This window comes from Somniosus microcephalus, chromosome 1, assembly GCF_052327205.1.
Source record: "Somniosus microcephalus isolate GS21.2 chromosome 1, FLI_Smic_1.0, whole genome shotgun sequence".
NCBI lineage: Eukaryota > Metazoa > Chordata > Chondrichthyes > Squaliformes > Somniosidae > Somniosus > Somniosus microcephalus.
Window position 1 is genome coordinate 437406630 of NC_140987.1, and position 19220 is coordinate 437425849.

Here is a 19220-nt window from a genome sequence, read left to right on the forward strand (position 1 = left end):
TGTGCATGCCTCCTCATCAACTACCCAAAATGGATGCTTACAGGAGCCCTATAAATGAAAATTATTTGAGTTACCAGAGGCGCCATCACTTTGGATTGTTATTGCCAGCATTCCTTTAAATGAACCTAAATGATTGTATAAAATAGTCTATTTATTTAGTTAAAGTTTTTTGAGTTATACAAGTAAATACAGTACAGGTAAAATAACAAGCTTACGGTCATTGTCAAGGCAAAAATACATTCTAACAATGTAAAAAGACATTTGTAAGTAATATTTTATTACTGAAGAACATAAGTCAGAAGAAAAAAATGACATCCCAGTTAGGTGCCTCACTGGTAATAGAACTTTTTAAGTTATTAATTTACGCTATTCTTGTAATGTTTTATTTTGCAGGTAATATTGAAAATAAATGAGCAACACTCTTTGAACCTGATGATAAGCAATGCCTCCAGTGCGTCGATCAAGGAGTGGCAGTCCAGACTCATCAGTCAGCCCGAAGAGAAGACGGCGTAACAGCAGCAATGACAGCAGATCCCAGAGTCCTCCAGTAAAATGTAACAGGCATCACTCGGGACACCGCCAATCTCCATCAATTGACAAAAAGCTAAGATCCAGATCGAAGTCAAGAGAAAGGTCCAGCACACACAAGCATCAGAATGGTGTACACCACAGCCGTTCTAGGTCAAGATCAAGAGATCAGAATTCTCGTTCGCACCATGGGCACTACAACAAGCTGCATATGGAACATTATGGAAAAGAGCAAGAAGATCTACTCCGACAGAGACACGATGCCTTTATTGCCAGGTCTGGCCCTAAGAAGTTAAATATGTTTAATGCCCCAGTGTGTAGATTTGTTTAGAAACTGCCTTCTCCATGCTCGAGCAAGTTACATCTTTCTGTAACTGTTGACACCCTTTCTACATAATAAGACGTAGGAGCAGGAGTAGGTCATTTGGCCCATCGAGCCTGCTCCGCCATTCAATAAGATCATGGCTGATCTGATCTTGGCCTCAACTCCACTTCCCTGCCCGCTCCCCATAACCCTTGACTCCCTTACCATTCAAAAATCTGTCTATCTCCACCTTAATTATATTCAATGACCCAGCCTCCACAGCTCTCTGGGGAAGAGAATTCCAAAGATTCACGACCCTCTGAGAGAAGAAATTCCTCCTCATTTCCGTTTTAAATGGGTGCCCCCTTATTCTGAAATTATGCCCCCTAGTTCTAGATTCCCCAACAAGGGGAAACATTCTGTATCTACCCTGTCAAGCCCCTTCAGAATCTTATATGTTTCAATAAGATCCCCCCTCATTCTTCTAAACTCCAATGAGTATAGGCCCAACCTGCTCAACCTTTCTTCATAAGACAACCCCTTCATCTCCGGAATCAACCTCGTCAACCTTCTCTGAACTGCCTCCAATGCAAGTATATCCTTCCTTAAATAAGGAGACCAAATTGTACGCAGTACTCCAGGTGTGGTCTCACCAAGGCCAACACTCCATTTGCCTTCCTAATTACTTGCTGTACCTACATGCTAACTTTGTGATTCGTGTACAAGGACCCCCAGATCCCTCTGTACCTCAGCATTTTGTAATCTCTCCCCATTTAAATAATTTGCTTTTTTATTTTTCCTACCAAAGTGGATAACCTCACATTTTCCCCTTTATCCACCCTGCTCGTTACATCCTCAAAGAACTCCAGCAAATTTGTCAAACATGATTTCACTTTCATAAAGCCATGCTGACTGCTTGACTATATTATGATTTTCTAAATGGCCTGCTACCACTTCCTTAATGATGGACTCCAGCATTTTCCCAATGACAGATGTTAGGCTAACTGGTCGATAGTTGCCTAGTTTCTGTCTCCTTCCTTTCTTAAATAGGGGCGTTACAGTTGCAGTTTTCCAGTCTGCTGGAACCTCTCCAGAATCCAGGGAATTTTGGTAGATTACAACCAATGCATCCACTATCTCTGCAGCCACCTCTTTTAAGACCCTAGGATGGAGGCCATCAGGTCCAGGGGACTTGTCAGCCTTTAGTCCCATTAGTTTGCCTAGTACTTTCTCTCTAGTGATCGTGATTGTTTTAAGTTTCCCCCCCCCCCCCCCCCCCCACCAAATTGCTCCTTGATTATCCATTATTGGGATGCTTTTAGTGTCTTCTACTGTGAAGACCGATACAAAATATTTGTTTAAAGTCTCTGCCATTTCCCTGTTTCCCATTATTAATTCCCCAGTCTCTTCCTCTAGGGGACCAACGTTTACTTTAGCTACTCTCTTCCTTTTTATATACCTGTAGAAACTCTTGCTGTCTGTTTTTATATTTCTTGCTAGCTTACTCTCATAAGCTATCTTCTCTCTCTTTTTTAGTCGTCCTTTGCTGGTTTTTAAAAATTTCCCAATCCTCTAGCCTTCCACTATTCTTTGCAACATTGTATGCTTTTCTTTTCAATTTGATACCATCCTTTACTTCCTTAGTTAGCCACGGATGGTTCATGCTTCTCTTAGAGTCTTTCTTTCTCTCTGGAATATATATTTGCTGAGAGTTATGAAATATCTCCTTAAATGTTTACCACTGCTTTTCTACAGTCTTACCCTGTAATATATTTTCCCAGTCCACTTTAACCAAGTTTGCCTTCATACCTTTGTAATGACCTTTATTTAAGTTCAGGACACTAGTTTGAGACCTAGCTTTCTCACCCTCAAACTGAATTTGAAATTCTACCATGCTATGATTACTCTTCCCAAGAGGATCCTTCACTTCGAGATCATTAATTAATCCAGCCTCGTTACACATTCTAAATCTCTCATCCCAAATGGTTTCTTTTTACCATAAGTATAATGAGACACGATATTGGTAGGAAGAATGAGGAGAGACAATACATGCTAAATGGTACAATTTTAAAGGGGGTGCAAGAAGACAGAGACCTGGGGGTACTTGTGCACAAATCTTTCAAGGTGACAAGACAGGTTAATAAACATGCGGGATCTTGGGTTTATAAATAGAGGTATAGAGTATAAAAGCCAGGAAGTTATGCTAAACCTATATAAAACACTGGTTCGGCCCCAGCTGGAGTATTGTGTCCAATTCTGGCACCACACTTTAGGAAGGACGTATTGACTTTGGAGAGGGTGCAAAAGAGATTTACTAGAATGGTTCCAGGAATGAGGGATTACAGTTATGTGGATAGACTGGAGAAGCTGGGGTTGTCCTCCTTAGAGCCAAGAGATTTAATAGAGGGTTTAAAATCATGAAGGGTTTAGATAAAGTAAATAAAGAGAAACGATTTCCAATGGCTGAAGGGTTGATAACCAGAGGGCACAGATTTAAGGAGCTTGGCAAAAGAACCAGAGGCGACATGAGGAAAAACCTTTTTACACAACGAGTGGTTAGGATTTGGAATGCGCTGCCTGATAGGGCGGTGGAGACAGATTCAATAGTAGCCTTCAGAAGGGAATTGGATAAATACTTGAAGGAGAAACAATTGCGGGGGAGTGGGACTAACTGGATTGCTCTTCGAAAAGAACCGGAGCAGACTCGATGGGCTGAATGGCCGCCTTCTGTGTTGTGCTAATCTATGATTCTATGTGGGAATGTGGGAAAAGTTGCATTTGTGTACCCACAGCATTTTCTCATTCACGTTCTCGTGGTGCACCCTGACTCTCATTTCACTACCGAGTTTAGATAAAGTGCTGAACACCTTTTGGATAAAATAAATTACTTGAATTGGAAACAAGCTGCTTCTTCATCTTGGTCTTCGTCGCTCTGAACAGAGGATAACTTGCTTCCACATTAAAAATGAGTTCTCAGGTGACTGATGAGTCCAATGCGGGACCTACAGTCTCTGTCACAGGTGGGGCAGACGGTGGTTGTAGGGGCGAGTGGGTGGGGTGCTTGGGTTGATGTGCGCTGCCTGCGCTTGGCTTCCGCTTGCTCCCGGCGAAGAGACTCGAGGTGTTCGGCGCCTTCCCGGATGCTTCTCCTCCACTTTGTGCGGTCTTGGGCCAGGGATTCCCAGGTGTCGGTGGGGATGTTGCACTTTTCCAAGGAGGCTTTGAGGGTGTCCTTGAAGCATTTCCTCTACCCACCTGGGGCTCTCTTGCTGTGCCGGAGCTCCGAGCTTATTAATGAGTGGAGCAAACCACATGCTGCTGTTGTTACTATCGCTACTACTAACAATCCTAAATCAAGAACAAAGGCCTTTATTGCAGGACATCACAAAGCTAGTTCCAGCTCAGTCAGCGTCCACTCCTTGCGCTAAAAGTTGAATCTTGGATTGATTTCTCCCTTCTGTAGATTTTTATATTTTCTTTTAAGACTCCTCACTAGGTTCTGTCTGTGCCACAGATCTCCAAATTTGTCTTATTAGCAGACTTCTGCTCTTTTTTTAACTAAAAAGTGCTAGGACCTAGAAGGGACACGTCACTGAACCCCACCCAAATCCAAAAAGTAACCCACAGGCCATTTTGACTCTTGGTCTTGTTTGGCTTCTAGAGGTGTGGATGGACCAGATGCAACCTCCAAGACTCCAAAGTCTAAGCCTAGTGCAGTTGTATCCCATGGTTATTTTGTTTCTCTGGTACCTCACTTGAAGCTGCATCCTGATACTTTGCCCTATTTCTTTGTAAGTTTATCTGCAACGTCAGTGTAACCCAAAGCCTACACTATTAAATTTCCAAGAGTTTGGAATGTATTCGTATGTGAGATTCAAATCTCAAACTCCAAAGCAACAGTGTCGTTCTCTTGCAAGCTTTTGACTCCAATACTGCAGATTAAGCGTTTGTTTATTTACTGGGCATAAACATTAATCCTCATATCAGTGGAGGGCCTTCTAAAACATCTTCTATAAAACAAAACTATTGAGTAAGTAGTTTAGGAGCTAATCTCATCTCTTTCCTATAACATGTAAATTAAAATGTGACCAGCGAACCCCAACGGCAGAAATGAAACAAAAAAAGCGAGAACTTGTGCGTTCCATAAGTTCAGTTCATTTTGCTTAATCGTCAGTATCTGCTGACTAATGCAAATCTCAAATCTGTTCTTCCAATTGTAGCCAGTTCTGGCGATTGTTCTTGTTTTTATTTCTCTGGTTCTCAAGAATGCTGTTTCTGTTTTTTGTATGGTCAGCATTCGGTTCTCTTACAGTCCTGCTTTTCTTTCTCTGTAAACTCTCTCCTGCTGGCCATCACAAAAATTGTAGCAGGAGTCCTCTGAGCCTCACAGCTTGCCTCTCGGCAGTCTCTCTTATTACCAGCTTTGAACAGCGTGCTGGACATAGCTGGGTAAAATGAAACAGCTTCAAATGCACAAACCAGGTCATTAGAGGGTACACAGATACAATATACTTATGAACATGTACAGTTGGAGATGTTACATTACTTTTTTTTTTGCTCCTGGGATGTGGGCATCACTGGCAGGGCCAGCATTTATTGCCCATCCCTAATTGCCCTTGAGAAGGTGTTGGTGAGACGCCGCCTTGAACCGCTGCAGTCCGTGAGGTGAAGGCACTCCCAAGTGCTGTTAGGGAGGGAGTTCCAAGATTTTGACCCAGTGACGATGACGGAACAGCGATATACTTCCAAGTCAGGATGGTGTGTGACTTGGAGGTGGTGGTGTTCCCATGCACCCGCTGCCCTTGTTCTTCTAGGTGGTAGAGGCCGTGGGTTTTGGAGGTGCTGTCGAAGAAGCCTTGGTGAGTTGCTGCAGTGCATCTTGTAGATGGTACACACTGCAGCCACGGTGCGCCGGTGGTGGAGGGAGTGAATGTTTAAGGTTGAGGATGGGGTGCCAATCAAGCGGGCTGCTTTGTCCTGGATGGTGTCGAGCTTCTTGAGTGTTGTTGGAGCTGCACTCATCCAGGCAAGTGGAGAGTATGCACAGTATCTGTGGACAGAAGTGACAAGTTAACATTTCACACACAACAGTTCTGATGAAGGGTTATGCCTGGGACCTTACCTTGTCACTTCTTGCCACAGATGCTGTGCCTGACTTGATTTTCTGTTTTTGTTTCAGATTTCCAGCATCTGCAATATTTTTTTTTATATCTTCCATCTTACTTTTGGTAATTTTGATTATGGTAACTAGAATATAGAATTTAACTTTTCTTAATTTTAATATTGAAAGAACTGGAATGAATTGATGAAACCAAATCATTTAATATTTCAAATCATTCATAATTTGCATTGGGATTACGAATGTGAACAGATGATCATCATATATAGTAGAGACTGAACTATCTGCAAACCAGACCAGCAAAGTTGTGGCTTCTGACTGGGCAATGCCTTTTGACTGCAACTTCAGGCCAGGTCTTTTTTGCACCTGTAGTGGGAACTTGAATTGGTTTCTTTATTGGAACTACGCTGCAATGGGGGGGTGGGGGTGCTGGTGGTGTCTGTCGGTCTTTTCGCCAAACTTCTTTTTATTATTCTGGAGATGTTGGCAACCCTGGCCATTCCCAGTTAAGGGGGGAAAAAAGAAAGACTTCCAATTTAAGTGAACAGGATAAAAATTATATAGGACTTTTTTTTAATGCCATTTTAGAACACTTCCTCAAAAGTTTCACTTGCAAAAACAATGTGCAAATCCGACAGCGGTCAATACCCCCAAACACAGTTTCTTCACTCAGAGGGTGGTGAATCTTTGGAATTCTCTGCCCCAGAGGGCTGTGGAAGCTCAGTCATTGAGTATATTCAAGACAGAGATCGATAGATTTTTGGATGTTAAGGGAATCAAGGGATATGGGGATAGTGCAGGAAAGTGGGGATGAGGTAGAAGATCAGCCATGATCTTATTGAATGGCAGAGCAGGCTCGAAGGGCCAAATGGTCTACTCCTGCTCCTATTTCTTATGTTGTTATGTTCATATAAGTACTTCTGAAGTGTAGTCACTGTTGCAATGTAGTTGCACTGAGGTGGTGGTGGTGGGCCTTTTCCTTGAACTATTACAGTCCGTGTGGTGGTGATGCTCCTTTTAATGGTATTGGGTAAGGAATTACAGGATAGTAACCCAGTGACACTGGAGGAACAGCAGTGTCTGTCCAAGTCAGGATGGTGTGTGACTTCGAGTTGATGTTGTTCCCATGACATTGCAGCTCATGTCTTTCTCGGTGGTAGAGAGCACTGTGGACGTACCCTTGGTGAGTTGCTGCAGTGCATCCCCAAGATCATCCATTCTGCAGCCATGGTATGCTGGTGGTGGAGGGAGTGGATATTCAGTACATTGGCAGGGATGCCGAGCAAGTGAGCTGCCCTGTCGTGGATGGTGTCTTAAGTGTTGTGGCTGCACCCATCCACGTGAGTGGTGAGTATCCCATCACACTCCTGACTTGAACCTTGTAGATGCTGGAAAGGCTTTCAGGGGTCAGGAGGTAAGTACCCAGTCGCTGCCTTGCTCTTGTAACGATGGTGTTGATATGACTGGTCCTGTTAAGATGGGCTGCAACTTTTGATGGAATTGTGTTGGATGAGATGGACCAGTTGGAGTCGGGCCTCTTGTTTTAATTATCTGCCAGAAGTGGGGCGGCGGGCGCAAGGAAATGAGACCATCTGTTGTGGCAGATCATCAAGCTTCCACTGTAATAAGTTTCAATACACCTAGGCTCGGGCTTAGTCAAATCATTCAGGGTTCCTACACCTGATCACCATCCAGTGTGTGGACATCGGATGAGGACAGAATTAGGCTTTGCTGTGATGCTCCCAAAGTGGAATAGACTATTGACATTCTATCACGTGACAGACTGCTGGCACCCACGGAGCTATACCTGGTGCCTTCAGTATAGGAGGGAAGAAAATTGGATGGGGTGGAGGGTGGGAGTGGAAGATGGGAATAACATTTTTTTTAAAAAGGTGAGTGCAAGTCTTCAGTTGAATAGATTGTCTCAAAGAAATGTTGAAATGATAAATCTACAAATAGTGACTGTTTTGTGCATATTTCTTGCAGGCGTCTAAAGGAACGAGAGCGAATTGGAGAACTTGGAGCACCTGAAGTTTGGGGGCTATCTCCAAAGGTCCCAGAACCAGAGTAAGTGCCCTTGCCACGATCACTGGTTTAAATTGCATTTGCTCTTTACAATTTGTTGGTCGACTGGTTATTTTTTGACAGCTGCAGTTTTTTAAAATCTATATTGAAGTTAATTTATTTTGTTTCAATATTTGTGTTTTTATTGAAACCTGACCTCAAGTCAGGAGCAGTTATTGGTTCAAAAGTAATAAAATAATTCCAAGAAAATTGCTTACAATACGTACAGCCGTGATGTTGTTTAATAGCTGCATGGCATATGCACATTATTTCTGCATTACATTTTTTAAAGGGTTAACTACTTGAAAAATTCCCATGATTTTCTGATTAGCTTTGAGTGTATTACAGTGTCTACAGATAACAAAAATGAGATTTCTCTTAGAACAAAGTATCAGTTTGCTTTCTTGTTTTAGTTCCGATGAACATACTCCGGTTGAGGGAGAGCAAGCCGAGAAGAGCAGCAGTTCTGATTCCAGTGCAGAAGGTAACTTTTTATAAATAACTGCATTTTAGGGAAACCTACAGCGAGCCCTTGTGGTGGATAGTGGAAATTGACAGGTAATTGAGAAACTCACACTTTGCATTAGAAACAGACTGGAATGTTCGCGAAACGCTCAGTTGACAAGAGTGCCTCTAACAAAAGGGAAAATTTCAAAAAGCTCAAACCAGTATCCCACATGGTAGCTGTCTCCCATTCTGCCAGCGCATTTCACACCTAATCTAGAGCCGTCTTTTGTCTTCACTAGTCCTATCACCATCTCGTCTCGTTTTGAATACCTCTTAATGTCTCTTCACTTCCCTTTTGTTCTCTCCCAGCCTCCAAACTGGCCTTTTAATCTGTTTCATTTCCTGTGCTTTTTCAGTCTTGACGAAGGGTTTTGACCTGAAACATTGACTCTATTTCTCTCTCCATGGATGTTGCCTGGCCTGCTGAGTTTTCCAGCATTTTCTGTTGTTATTTCACAACGTGTAGGCTTGATTCTTAATGTTAGCTTCCAGCTTCCAAGAATATTTATAGATTGAGTGCATCAATCTATATTTGAAAAGTTGATTTTTGTCCTTTGCACACCAACCCAATGGCAGCAAGCATTTGATGTGAGACCATTTCAGTTGTTGAGCTCCGTAAACTCCAGAAGCATTTTTAAATGAGCAGGTGATCTGCCTTACTATCACTGGTCGTTCATATAGTGCTGGCAGCCCTGATTCCTGCTAGTCTCTCAGCTCCCACTAGTCATCATTCCCCACATTCACCATTCCCCACATGAACTATTCCCAGGCCTTGGAGTGCCATTATTTTGCTGTCTGCTGGTAGGTTCACACCTGAAATGAGCTTGTAATTTTTTTGTTTCATACTTGTTTAGAGGTACCTCATGGACAGCCCATCCGATATCCGAAAGTGCTGCGTGGGGACTTGGGAACGTACATTTTGTGACGCAGCGTATTGTACACTAGTGTCCCAGACACACTTGTGGCACTGATTGAAAATGTCTTCATGTGACTGAATCGAAAATGAACCGTGCATGAACTTGATAACAAATTTTACAATATTTAAAGTTGTAGCCTATTTCTATAAAAATAAGACCTATCTAAACAAGACCTAACTTTATTGAATAGATTTTTTTAATGTTACGCTTTTGAATTTAAATCTTCATTTAATCTGCAATGTTGGTTTCTGTCACTCTTTCCTAAATAGCAATACAAATAGTTTCTGCCGTAATCTTGTTTTTCTTGCCATCAATCCAGCCAAGAAGTGTTGACTCCTTGCTGGAGTACAGTTCTTTGGGCACAAGGCACCCTTCAGTACCTAGTCCAAGTGACTTATTCATGTGTGAGCCTTGACGGTGAGTGTCAGCTGCTTGGTCACTGGGGCATCACCGCCTAGCGAAGCCTGATCGTGTCGTCCTCTGATAACCACACGCGTACGTTTCCAGTAGGATAGCAATCAGGAGTGAGAAACTTACCGATTTTTCACTCCTTAAATTAGCGCCACTGAGGCTCTGACTACCTGTGTGACTGAAATCAACTAACAGCAGACCAGAGATCAAACCTCTGACCTTCTTGGTCTGTTTGGCTAAGCTGCTTGCTGTATTAAACCCATTGAGACATCAGGGGAGCCAACCCATAATCTTTTTACCATCAGTGAGGCCCTTTTTTTTGTGGGGGGGGGGGTGGTTTCAGTGTTTGTTCTACAAAGCAAAGCCATCATTCAGCACAAGTAAATAAAGTATGAGTAATGTAATATCCCATGATTTAAAATGCTTTATATATAGAGAAAAAGAAGAAAAAGAAAAAACGGAAGAAGAATAAAAAGAAAAAATCAAAGAAGAAAAAGCATAAGCATTCAGAAGAAAGTGAATCGGAGTCTGACAGTGAAAGTGACTTAAGTGGTAAGATGTACTACTGAAAAGAATAAGAAATCCTATGCTTTATCATCTAAGGATTCAGAAACAACTTTTCTTATAGTTTCAATATTCTTGGTATCCTTTGGAAGCTCTTTACAACAGTGACCACTTTAAAAGTAAGTTATTGGATATGAAGCACGTTGGGACAGCCTGGGGATGTGATAAATAAAGTGCTATATAAATGCAAGTTAATTTGTTCTTTCTACTATAACAATGCATATAAAGTTTTAATTGAGTATACAACCGACACTTTTATCTTAAATTGAAATCGATGTACAGGTTGACTATCCCTTATCCGAAAACCTTGGGACCAGCTGTGTTTTGGTTTTTGGAAATTTTCAGATTTCAGAAGGTATTATTTTAGACTGGGAAACTCTGAACATTAAATTAATTTGGTAATTAGTATTTGTATTTAATATAAATTTTAAAAGTTCAGGCTACCTCTTGTGACTGTTCCGTGTCTCATTCCCCTTCCTGCTTCTCTGTGCTGCCGCTCCCAGTCTGTTTACAGCTCCCCCTGCTCCGTATCTGAATTCCTTGACTTGGCGGGGGTCTGGGGCTCGACTGCCGCTGCCAGTTGTGGGAAAGCCGGATATCGGCTGACTCCTACGCTAAGCTGGCCCGCAAATCAGGTCGGGGGGGGGGGGGGGGGGAGAAAGAGAGAAGAATATCGGACGGGCCGCTGCAGCTATCGGACAGGCCGCTGTATTGTTGGGTTCACTCTCCCGGTACCTCCTTCACACTGCCCGGCTCAGCCTGCAATCTCCTACCCAGGAGGGAACTCTGTGACCCTCTGGCCTGCTCACAGGGAAAGGCAGAGCTCCCTCAGTCACACTTAACATCGAGAGCGAAGGCCGGCGTGTCGACAATCTGCAGGAATTCTTGTTCTGGGCCCCGGAGGACCACTCCTGTCATGTTTTGCGCCACTCGGGTCATGTCGTGCGCACGACTTACGCTGAACGAAAAAACTTTTGGTTTTCAGAGGTTTTCGGAAGTTCGGATAAAGGATAGTCTACCTGTATCAGTCGGGGCAGATGATCAAGAATGCAATAGAAAATTAGGTTGGTAATAAAATGCTGCAAAAACTGCGTGAAGGCTGACTTCACTAGGTAGATTTTATCTCCCCTTTCATGTGGCAATGGTGACTAAAGTTGTATGGTCCTGACATGCATTAAGCAGCTCAACAGTTTCTTCACTGATCTAAGCAATATATTTAACTTTAAACTGTTAACCTTGTTGGATGAATATAGAACTGTCTCTATTTATCTATTTATTCTGTTGTAATAGGTGATGTGAGTTATCATTTCAAGACTTTCGGCCCCATAGCCTGTATTTTGTCATTTGTGTACTTTTATGAGTATATATTTTTTTTTACTGAATTTGGTTCTTATGTATGATATGTTTTCAGATCAAGACAAAAAGAAAAAGAAGAAGAAGAAGAAGAAATCTCACAAAAAGTAACTCATTTATGTTGTATCTGAATCTAGCTTTCATCTGCTTAACTTGATGCAAGTTAACCTGTTTGGCATTTACTTTACTGTTGATTTATAATACTGCATTTCTCTTCTGCTATTGAGTATACAACTGCTATTAAAAATTGTTGAAGTAGAACAAACTGAAAATGAGTTTACATATTAGAGTGAGAAATTCATATTAATGTATAGACTGGAACAAAGTTTGTAAATATTTAAAGTCCCAATAGCAGATTTTTGTCAACAACCTGAGAATTTATTTGAATGAGAGCCACCAGTTATAAGACTGTTTTCATTAAAAGTTGGTAAAATGACCAGCAAAAGTGGACTGATGAGCAATGCAAGTGACTTGATATAGCTACAGGAAACTTTGGTTTATCCGGAGGTTGTATGCCCGGAAACCTCGATCTAACAGCAGAAATCAGCAGCCGTTTTGGTTAGGTTTTTTTTCTTCTCCTAGCATTTTTTTTTTTTTATATAAACAGTCAGGCTCTGGAAAGCGTCTCTGTAGCTTAGCAACAGCTTCAGAGACGCTTCCAAGGTACGGGCCGAGTGTTTACAAGCTGTTGCTAAGCAACAGTGTTTGTTGTCAGATACGGAGATGAAAACCTCCGTATCCTTCAACATTAGCGCTGGTCTATCCGGAAGTTTTGATAGATCAGCAGCAGCTCGGTCCCGTCGGTGCCGGATATCAGAACTTTTCCTGTACCTTGTTTCTTTAAAAGCTTTTAACCTTAGTTGCAAGTTGGAAATGAGTAACCTTTCCTAAGTTTAGTAAGTAATTACATGTTAGAGCCACCATGTAACTTGACTTGTACATCTATATCATAAATGTGAATTCTTTTATATTTCTCCTCCCTCCGATCCATTTTTAAAATTTATCTTCTCCTGTTCATTGGGTTTCCCTGTGTTGTACATTATTTCCCAGCTTGGACCTGATCTACTGCTAGGCCACCTTTTCAGTTCTATTTGTGGAGAGTGAAAGTGGCAGATGTTTTCTCTCCTCTCTCCATGTAGCCTGGCAGAGATTGTAATCTTGTTGTACAGAAATTCAGGAGAGCTCTCCCACATCATACTACTCCATTAAATCATAATTTTACCTGCTTATTACATTTCTTAAGCATTTTCTTTAAAGTGATCATTTTTGGATCAATTACTTGGAAAATACAGTATCCAAGAAAAGGAATAAACTTGGGCCCAGGAATAAAAAAGCCTAACTAAATGGGTGAGAGCTGGAATTGGCAATGTTGGTATTCTAAGCCGTTTTACATTGGTCTTCGACCCCTATCTCCCGTAGCAGCTGGTGGCCGAACTAAAATAAACCTGGAATTTTTTTTGGACCACCAGCCAAGAAGGTTGGTTTTTTTTTTAACACCTGGTCCTCCTGGCTTCCAGCAATCTTTCTGCAGCCAGTAACTGCCCTCCTCCAGTAGTGTACAACGTGCACTGGTGGTGACATAATTATTCTGTACATGAGCATAGGCTAAATGCCACCGCCGATTTGCACATGCACAGAACAGCAGCCGCACGCCGCAGCCGGTTTACGGGAAGTACAGCTGCACATTAGAAAGATAAAGTGGCACCGTTAGATGTCTCTCCTGGGCTGCAATATAAAAGCACATGATCAGCTCCCGTCCCAGTTTTATGTTTGAATTCATCGGCCCTTAACTCTCTCCAGTTTCTGACTGGCTTCATTTCAGGGAAAGATCAATGGAACTAGACTCAATTTCTATCAAATCGTGAAATGGCATTCCTGATTGGTGAGATGAATCCTACTGCCTGGTCGGTTGTGTGCTGCCAGCTGAAGAAAGCTGGCAGGAAGGATAACCAGCATGCGTAAAAGTGAAAGCAGTGCTGCAAATTCAGTAGTTGAATATTACCTTTCACTGAATTTATCTATTACCAGTAACATAAAATAAATTCTTGTAACTAAAACTGTAGATACAGGTTACATTATGCCTCCTATCTCCTCTTTCTCTCCTCTCCCCACCCCCCCCCCCCCCCCCCCCCCCCCAAAGTCTTTTTAACTTCGATAATTATGACTCGGGGAGAGACAACAAGGTAGTATTTAAAACAAAAATCTCTGGGTTTAATTTAACAGGAAGAAGCCAAAGAAAGTGAAAAAGAACAAGGTGGTGGTATCGGAATCCAGCAGTGGAGAGTCTGAGGAAGAAAATGATGAAGCTATCTGGGTAGAAAAAACACGTGAGTTTTTAGTTAGATGAGACGGGTACAATCAAAGTCCATCAATATACCTCTGGTTAATTGTCATTTTCATTTTGTCTTGAATGGTATTCGATGGTGCCTTTTTTATTTATTTAAAAAAACATTTTTTTATTTTGTACTAGTGAAGTTTTTTCCAGATATGTGGAACTTTTATATAAAAAAAAAAAAAAATTTAAAAAAAAATAGGCTCTGTCAATCTTGGCCTGCTCATGTTAAATGTGCAGTTTAATTAATAGCTTCCACGTGACTAAAAAGAGCACGTGTTCCTCGAAAAATTGATTATAAATATATTTTCCTTGTGAAGGTGCACTTGATGAGGAGACTGTGGTTGGACCTGAAGCTCCAATGCAACAGTCCGCTCAAGATGATGACAAACCTTTGAAGTAAGTGACCTTTCCTCCTTTTGAGTAAAATGGAAGCAAACTCTCAACCCAAATGATGAATGCCCAGCTTTTCAAATTCTGACAGGTACTGAATGGATCCCTTATCAAAGTCCAGTTTAGAATACTGACTGTGTGCCCCTTTGTGTCACATTTGTCTTCATTCCCATTTTGGAGATGGACTGCCAGGGCTGAACCTTAGCTATGCTTTTATCTGTTTAACATACGGTATTATACACTGGGATATCACATACGAAAAACACCATTATATGGACTTGTATGTAGATTTTTCAAAAAGAGTATTAATGGTTAATCTGTTAGCTCTTTGAATTTAAATAATATCAGGGGCTGGAATTTGCGGTGGGTGATAACGGCGAACTAACAGTGTTTGCCGTTAATTCCCCATTTGAAACTGACCGCAACGTCCGGATGTAGCACATGCGCATCTAAAGGTGGAAATCCTGAAGTTGTGATCAGTCATCCACTGCTCCGACACTGGCTGCGCTGTAGCCCCCCTCCCTCCCCGCCCTGGTAGCCGGCAATCTGTGAAACTGACGACAACTTGGGCTTTTCTGCGTAATATCGCTGTTAAATACCCCATTAAATGTTTAGGCTTTGTTGGGTGAGGTGTAGCTGGGGTTTTAACAGCGTATTGACTGCTAAACAAACGTTATGGTCCTGAAAAACTAATTTTAATTTTATGGAGTGTCAAATTTCTCCATTATGATAAAAGTTAGAATTTTTAAGAAACATTGGGGACATTTTTTGTTTGTTCATGATATTTCAGGTTCTACCTTATCCCCATGTGAGAGCCCCAATCTTTGTTTTGCTCGCCAACATTTTAAAAAAGTCAGGATTAAAGCAGGTTTTCATTTCCTGGTTCCATCTTTGAGAATTCTACAATGTGATTGGCTGCTTAGACAGCTTGTTAATGTCACAGCAGATCGCACAAGGGAATCCTCACTACAGAGTGCTGAAATCCCTTGTGCGGCGAAAAAGGCAAATTTCTCGCCACGGAGATTGCGAGATCTCTGGGCAGCTTTCTTTGGAGCCAGCAGCGAACGCCTTTGCTTCACCACTGACCGCAAATTCCGGGCCCATGTTGTGTTCGATTTAATTTTAAACCAAGGAGGAACATCTCCTATCATCATCCCCTCCCTAGCAGAAACACCGAGCCCCTTGTAGTACCTTCATTTGACCGCCAGTAGCGATCAGCTGACTCAGCACAGAGCAGAGATCTAACTTGAGACCTTCAAGTCCTGAATGGTTCAGCAGCATACCAAGTAGCATTTAGTGAGCTATCAAGAATCAACTGTCAAGACACAAATTTAACTCCATGATTTAGATGCTAGTTATCCAGTTGTGATTCACTTCCACAGAGCGATGCCCAAATCCCCTGATTAGACAACTGATAAATCAATTTCACGTCTCCATTATCTGAGATTGATAGATTTTTATTAGGCAAGGCTATTGAGGGTTATGGAACCAAAGCTGGTAGATGGAGTTAAGATACAGATCAACCATGATCTAATTGAATGCCTGAACAAGCATGAGGGGCTGAATGGCCTACTCCTGTTACTATTGCTCTGTATTTAACAGATACATATGCTGTTCATGTGTGTGTGAAATCTTTCTACAATCTTGTCGTTTTTAAGATGTGTATGAAAAGCTGAGGAATTTCCAGGCAAAAGTGGGTTGTGTGGCATATTATCTGTTTTGTCAAGTGTGCTGTATTGCTCATATGCTTAACCGTCTCTGTCTTCTAGTTATGGTCACGCTCTGCTTCCTGGTGAAGGTGCTGCCATGGCTGAATATGTGAAAGCTGGGAAGCGTATTCCACGAAGAGGTGAAATTGGTCTGACGAGTGACCAGATTGCTTCCTTTGAGCATTCTGGCTATGTAATGAGTGGTAGCAGGTAAGAGTTATTGCAGTTGAGGATGGTATTTTAAATGTATCTCTTGTGTTTTTATTTTAACTTTTTAATAAATAGGGTGAAAAGAAGGGGAAAGAATAGCATCTGATGCACAGATACCAATCAGGCTTTGCATTTTCAGTATTTTACAGTGGCAAAACAGGAATAAAACTGACCCAGTAGGAGTATACCTGGTGAGAGTCAGCTGCTCAGCATTAAGATTTTGGTGCCAAATTAGCAGAGCTGGAGGCCTGAAATCAGTGCGAAAATGGGCATCTTTTAAGAACTGATTTAGTGTACAAATTCTTCTGGAACTAGGGGGTCAGTATGGGGTTTTGTAAGTAAACTGTAGAGTAGCCAAGATATTAAATGAAAACCAATAACGCAGCTGATTAAGGTAGTGAGTAGCTAAGCCAAACAGGATAGAAAGATCCCACATTGAATCCTCAGTCCCTAACTGATCTCAGCCAGGACAGTGATTGGTTGAGGGGGGGGGGGGGGGTTGCTTTAGTTGACCTCTACTTCTGCTTCGGGATAGGGTTTTTTTTTATTCATTGATGGGATGTGGGCGTCGCTGGCTAGGCCTGCATTTAGTGCCCATCCCTAATTGCCCTTGAGAAGATGGTGGTGAGCCGCCGCCTTGAACCACTACAGTCCATATGGTGTAGGTACACCCACAATGCTGTTAGGAAGGGAGTTCCAGGATTTTGGCCCAGCGACAGTGAAGGAACGGCGATACAGGTCCAAGTCAGGATGGTGTGTGGCTTGGAGGGGAACTTGTAGGTGGTGATGTTCCCATGCGTCTGCTGCCCTTGTCCTTCTAAGTGGTAGAGGTCGCGGGTTTGGAAGGTGCTGTTGAAGGAGCTTTGGCGAGTTGCTGCTGTGCATCTTGTAGATGGTACACACTGCAGCCACAGTGCGCCGGTGGTGGAGGGAGTGAATGTTGAAGGTGGTGGATGGAGTGCCAATCAAGCGGGCTGCTTTATCCTGATTGGTGTCGAGCTTCTTGAGTGTTGGAGCTGCACTCATCCAGGCAAGTGGAGAGTATTCCATCACACTCCTGACTTGTGCCTTGTAGATGGTGGGAAAGGCTTTGGGGAGTCAGGAGGTGAGACACTCGCCGCAGAATTCCCAGCCTCTGGCCTGCTCTTGTAGCCACAGTATTTATATGGCTGGTCCAGTTCAGTTTCTGATCAATGGTAACCCCCAGGATGTTGATCGTGGGGGATTCAGCGATGGTAATGCCATTGAATGTCATGGGGAGATGGTTAGAGTCTCGCTTGTTGGAGATGGTCATTGCCTGGCCCTTGTGTGTTGCGAATGTTACTTGCCACTTGTCAGCCCAAGTCTGAATGTTGTCCAGGTCTTGCTGCATATGGACACGGACTGCGTCAGTATCTGACGAGTCTCGAATGGTGCTGAACAGTGTGCAATCATCAGCGAACATCCCCACTTCTGACCTTATGATGGAGGGAAGGTCATTGATGAAACAGCTGAAGATGGTTGGGCCTAGGACACTGCCCTGAGGAACTCCTGCAGTGATGTCATGTGATTGAGATGAATGACCTCCAACAACCACAGCCAACTTCCTTTGTGCTCCTGATTGTAATTCAACCGGAATTACGGATGTCTGGTGAGACCAGGATTGGGTTTGGTCGGGTGAGACCAGGATTGGGTTTGGTCGGGTGAGACCAGGATTGGGTTTGGTCGGGTGAGACCAGGATTGGGTTTGGTCGGGTGAGACCAGGATTGGGTTTGGTCGGGTGAGACCAGGATTGGGTTTGGTCGGGTGAGACCAGGATTGGGTTTGGTCGGGTGAGACCAGGATTGGGTTTGGTCGGGTGAGACCAGGATTGGGTTTGGTCGGGGTGAGACCAGGATTGGGTTTGGTCGGGTGAGACCAGGATTGGGTTTGGTCGGGTGAGACCAGGATTGGGTTTGGTCGGGGTGAGACCAGGATTGGGTTTGGTCGGGTGAGATCAGGATTGGGTTTGGTCGTGATGTCCCCTTGTGGTCAAATAACTGCAGGCATTCGCTACTTCAGCCCACTCATTGTGAACACTCACTTGGAGGCGATGGGGAAGGACGCCCTGTGCCCGTGAAACTGCACCACAGCAAGCAGGAGAGGGAGAGAATTTGAAAAAGGAAAAAAAAAAAGTTGGTTTTTTTTATGGGTATTGTGAAAACCTCCTCATGGGTATCTGAAGGGACAAACGTTTTGGCAACAATTCCACTAAATTCACTTCAATTTGCAAAACAATAGCCAACTCACACCGCGTTAATTTTTTTCCCCCTTGTTATTTCTAGGAGCTGTTGCAAGCTTTGGTTAAAATAAGTTGTAAATTTAAACACCCTCCATTAAATGTCAGCAGGACTACAGATGTGTATAATGTATATGGAGGCAGACTATGCACGGAGCTGGTGAAGTGACCTGCTTTGCAAATGCTCATCTGTACTCTTGTAGTAGATAGATAGATTTGGGTCGAGAAATACTGCTGTATTGTACAATGTTTTAGGACCTTGAATTCTAAAGTCTTGAGCCTGTGCTGTGCCTTCTGTTCAAAAACGCTGGGTGTTTGGTGTGATCTAAAGTAGATGTAATTAAAACAGAAATAACTCCTGTTTGTGTGTAGAGGGCATGCACTGAATTGTAAAATTTTCCACTAAATTATTGGTTAACTTGTAAAACCTATGTAACTAACTCAATTGTTTAAAAGTATCAGATGAAAGACTGAAGCATAAAAATAAACGTCAGCCAGAAAGTGGAGATTTGAAAATATAAGAGAATGACGCCTCAAAAACTTGGAGGAAT

General features: G+C 42.6%; 1 protein-coding gene across 1 annotated transcript in view; it reads left to right on the forward strand.

The window, feature by feature from the left end:
- The window catches only part of nkap (NFKB activating protein), a 31544-nt gene that overhangs the window by 11560 nt on the left and 764 nt on the right, over positions 1 to 19220 (forward strand). Inside the window, exons 2-9 of the mRNA XM_086001027.1 lie at positions 394 to 804; positions 7938 to 8018; positions 8429 to 8499; positions 10286 to 10402; positions 11826 to 11874; positions 13991 to 14094; positions 14420 to 14498; positions 16262 to 16411. Coding sequence (XP_085857153.1) covers positions 443 to 804; positions 7938 to 8018; positions 8429 to 8499; positions 10286 to 10402; positions 11826 to 11874; positions 13991 to 14094; positions 14420 to 14498; positions 16262 to 16411 — 1013 coding nt within the window. The 5' untranslated portion in view covers positions 394 to 442. The remainder of the gene's footprint in view (positions 1 to 393; positions 805 to 7937; positions 8019 to 8428; positions 8500 to 10285; positions 10403 to 11825; positions 11875 to 13990; positions 14095 to 14419; positions 14499 to 16261; positions 16412 to 19220) is intronic.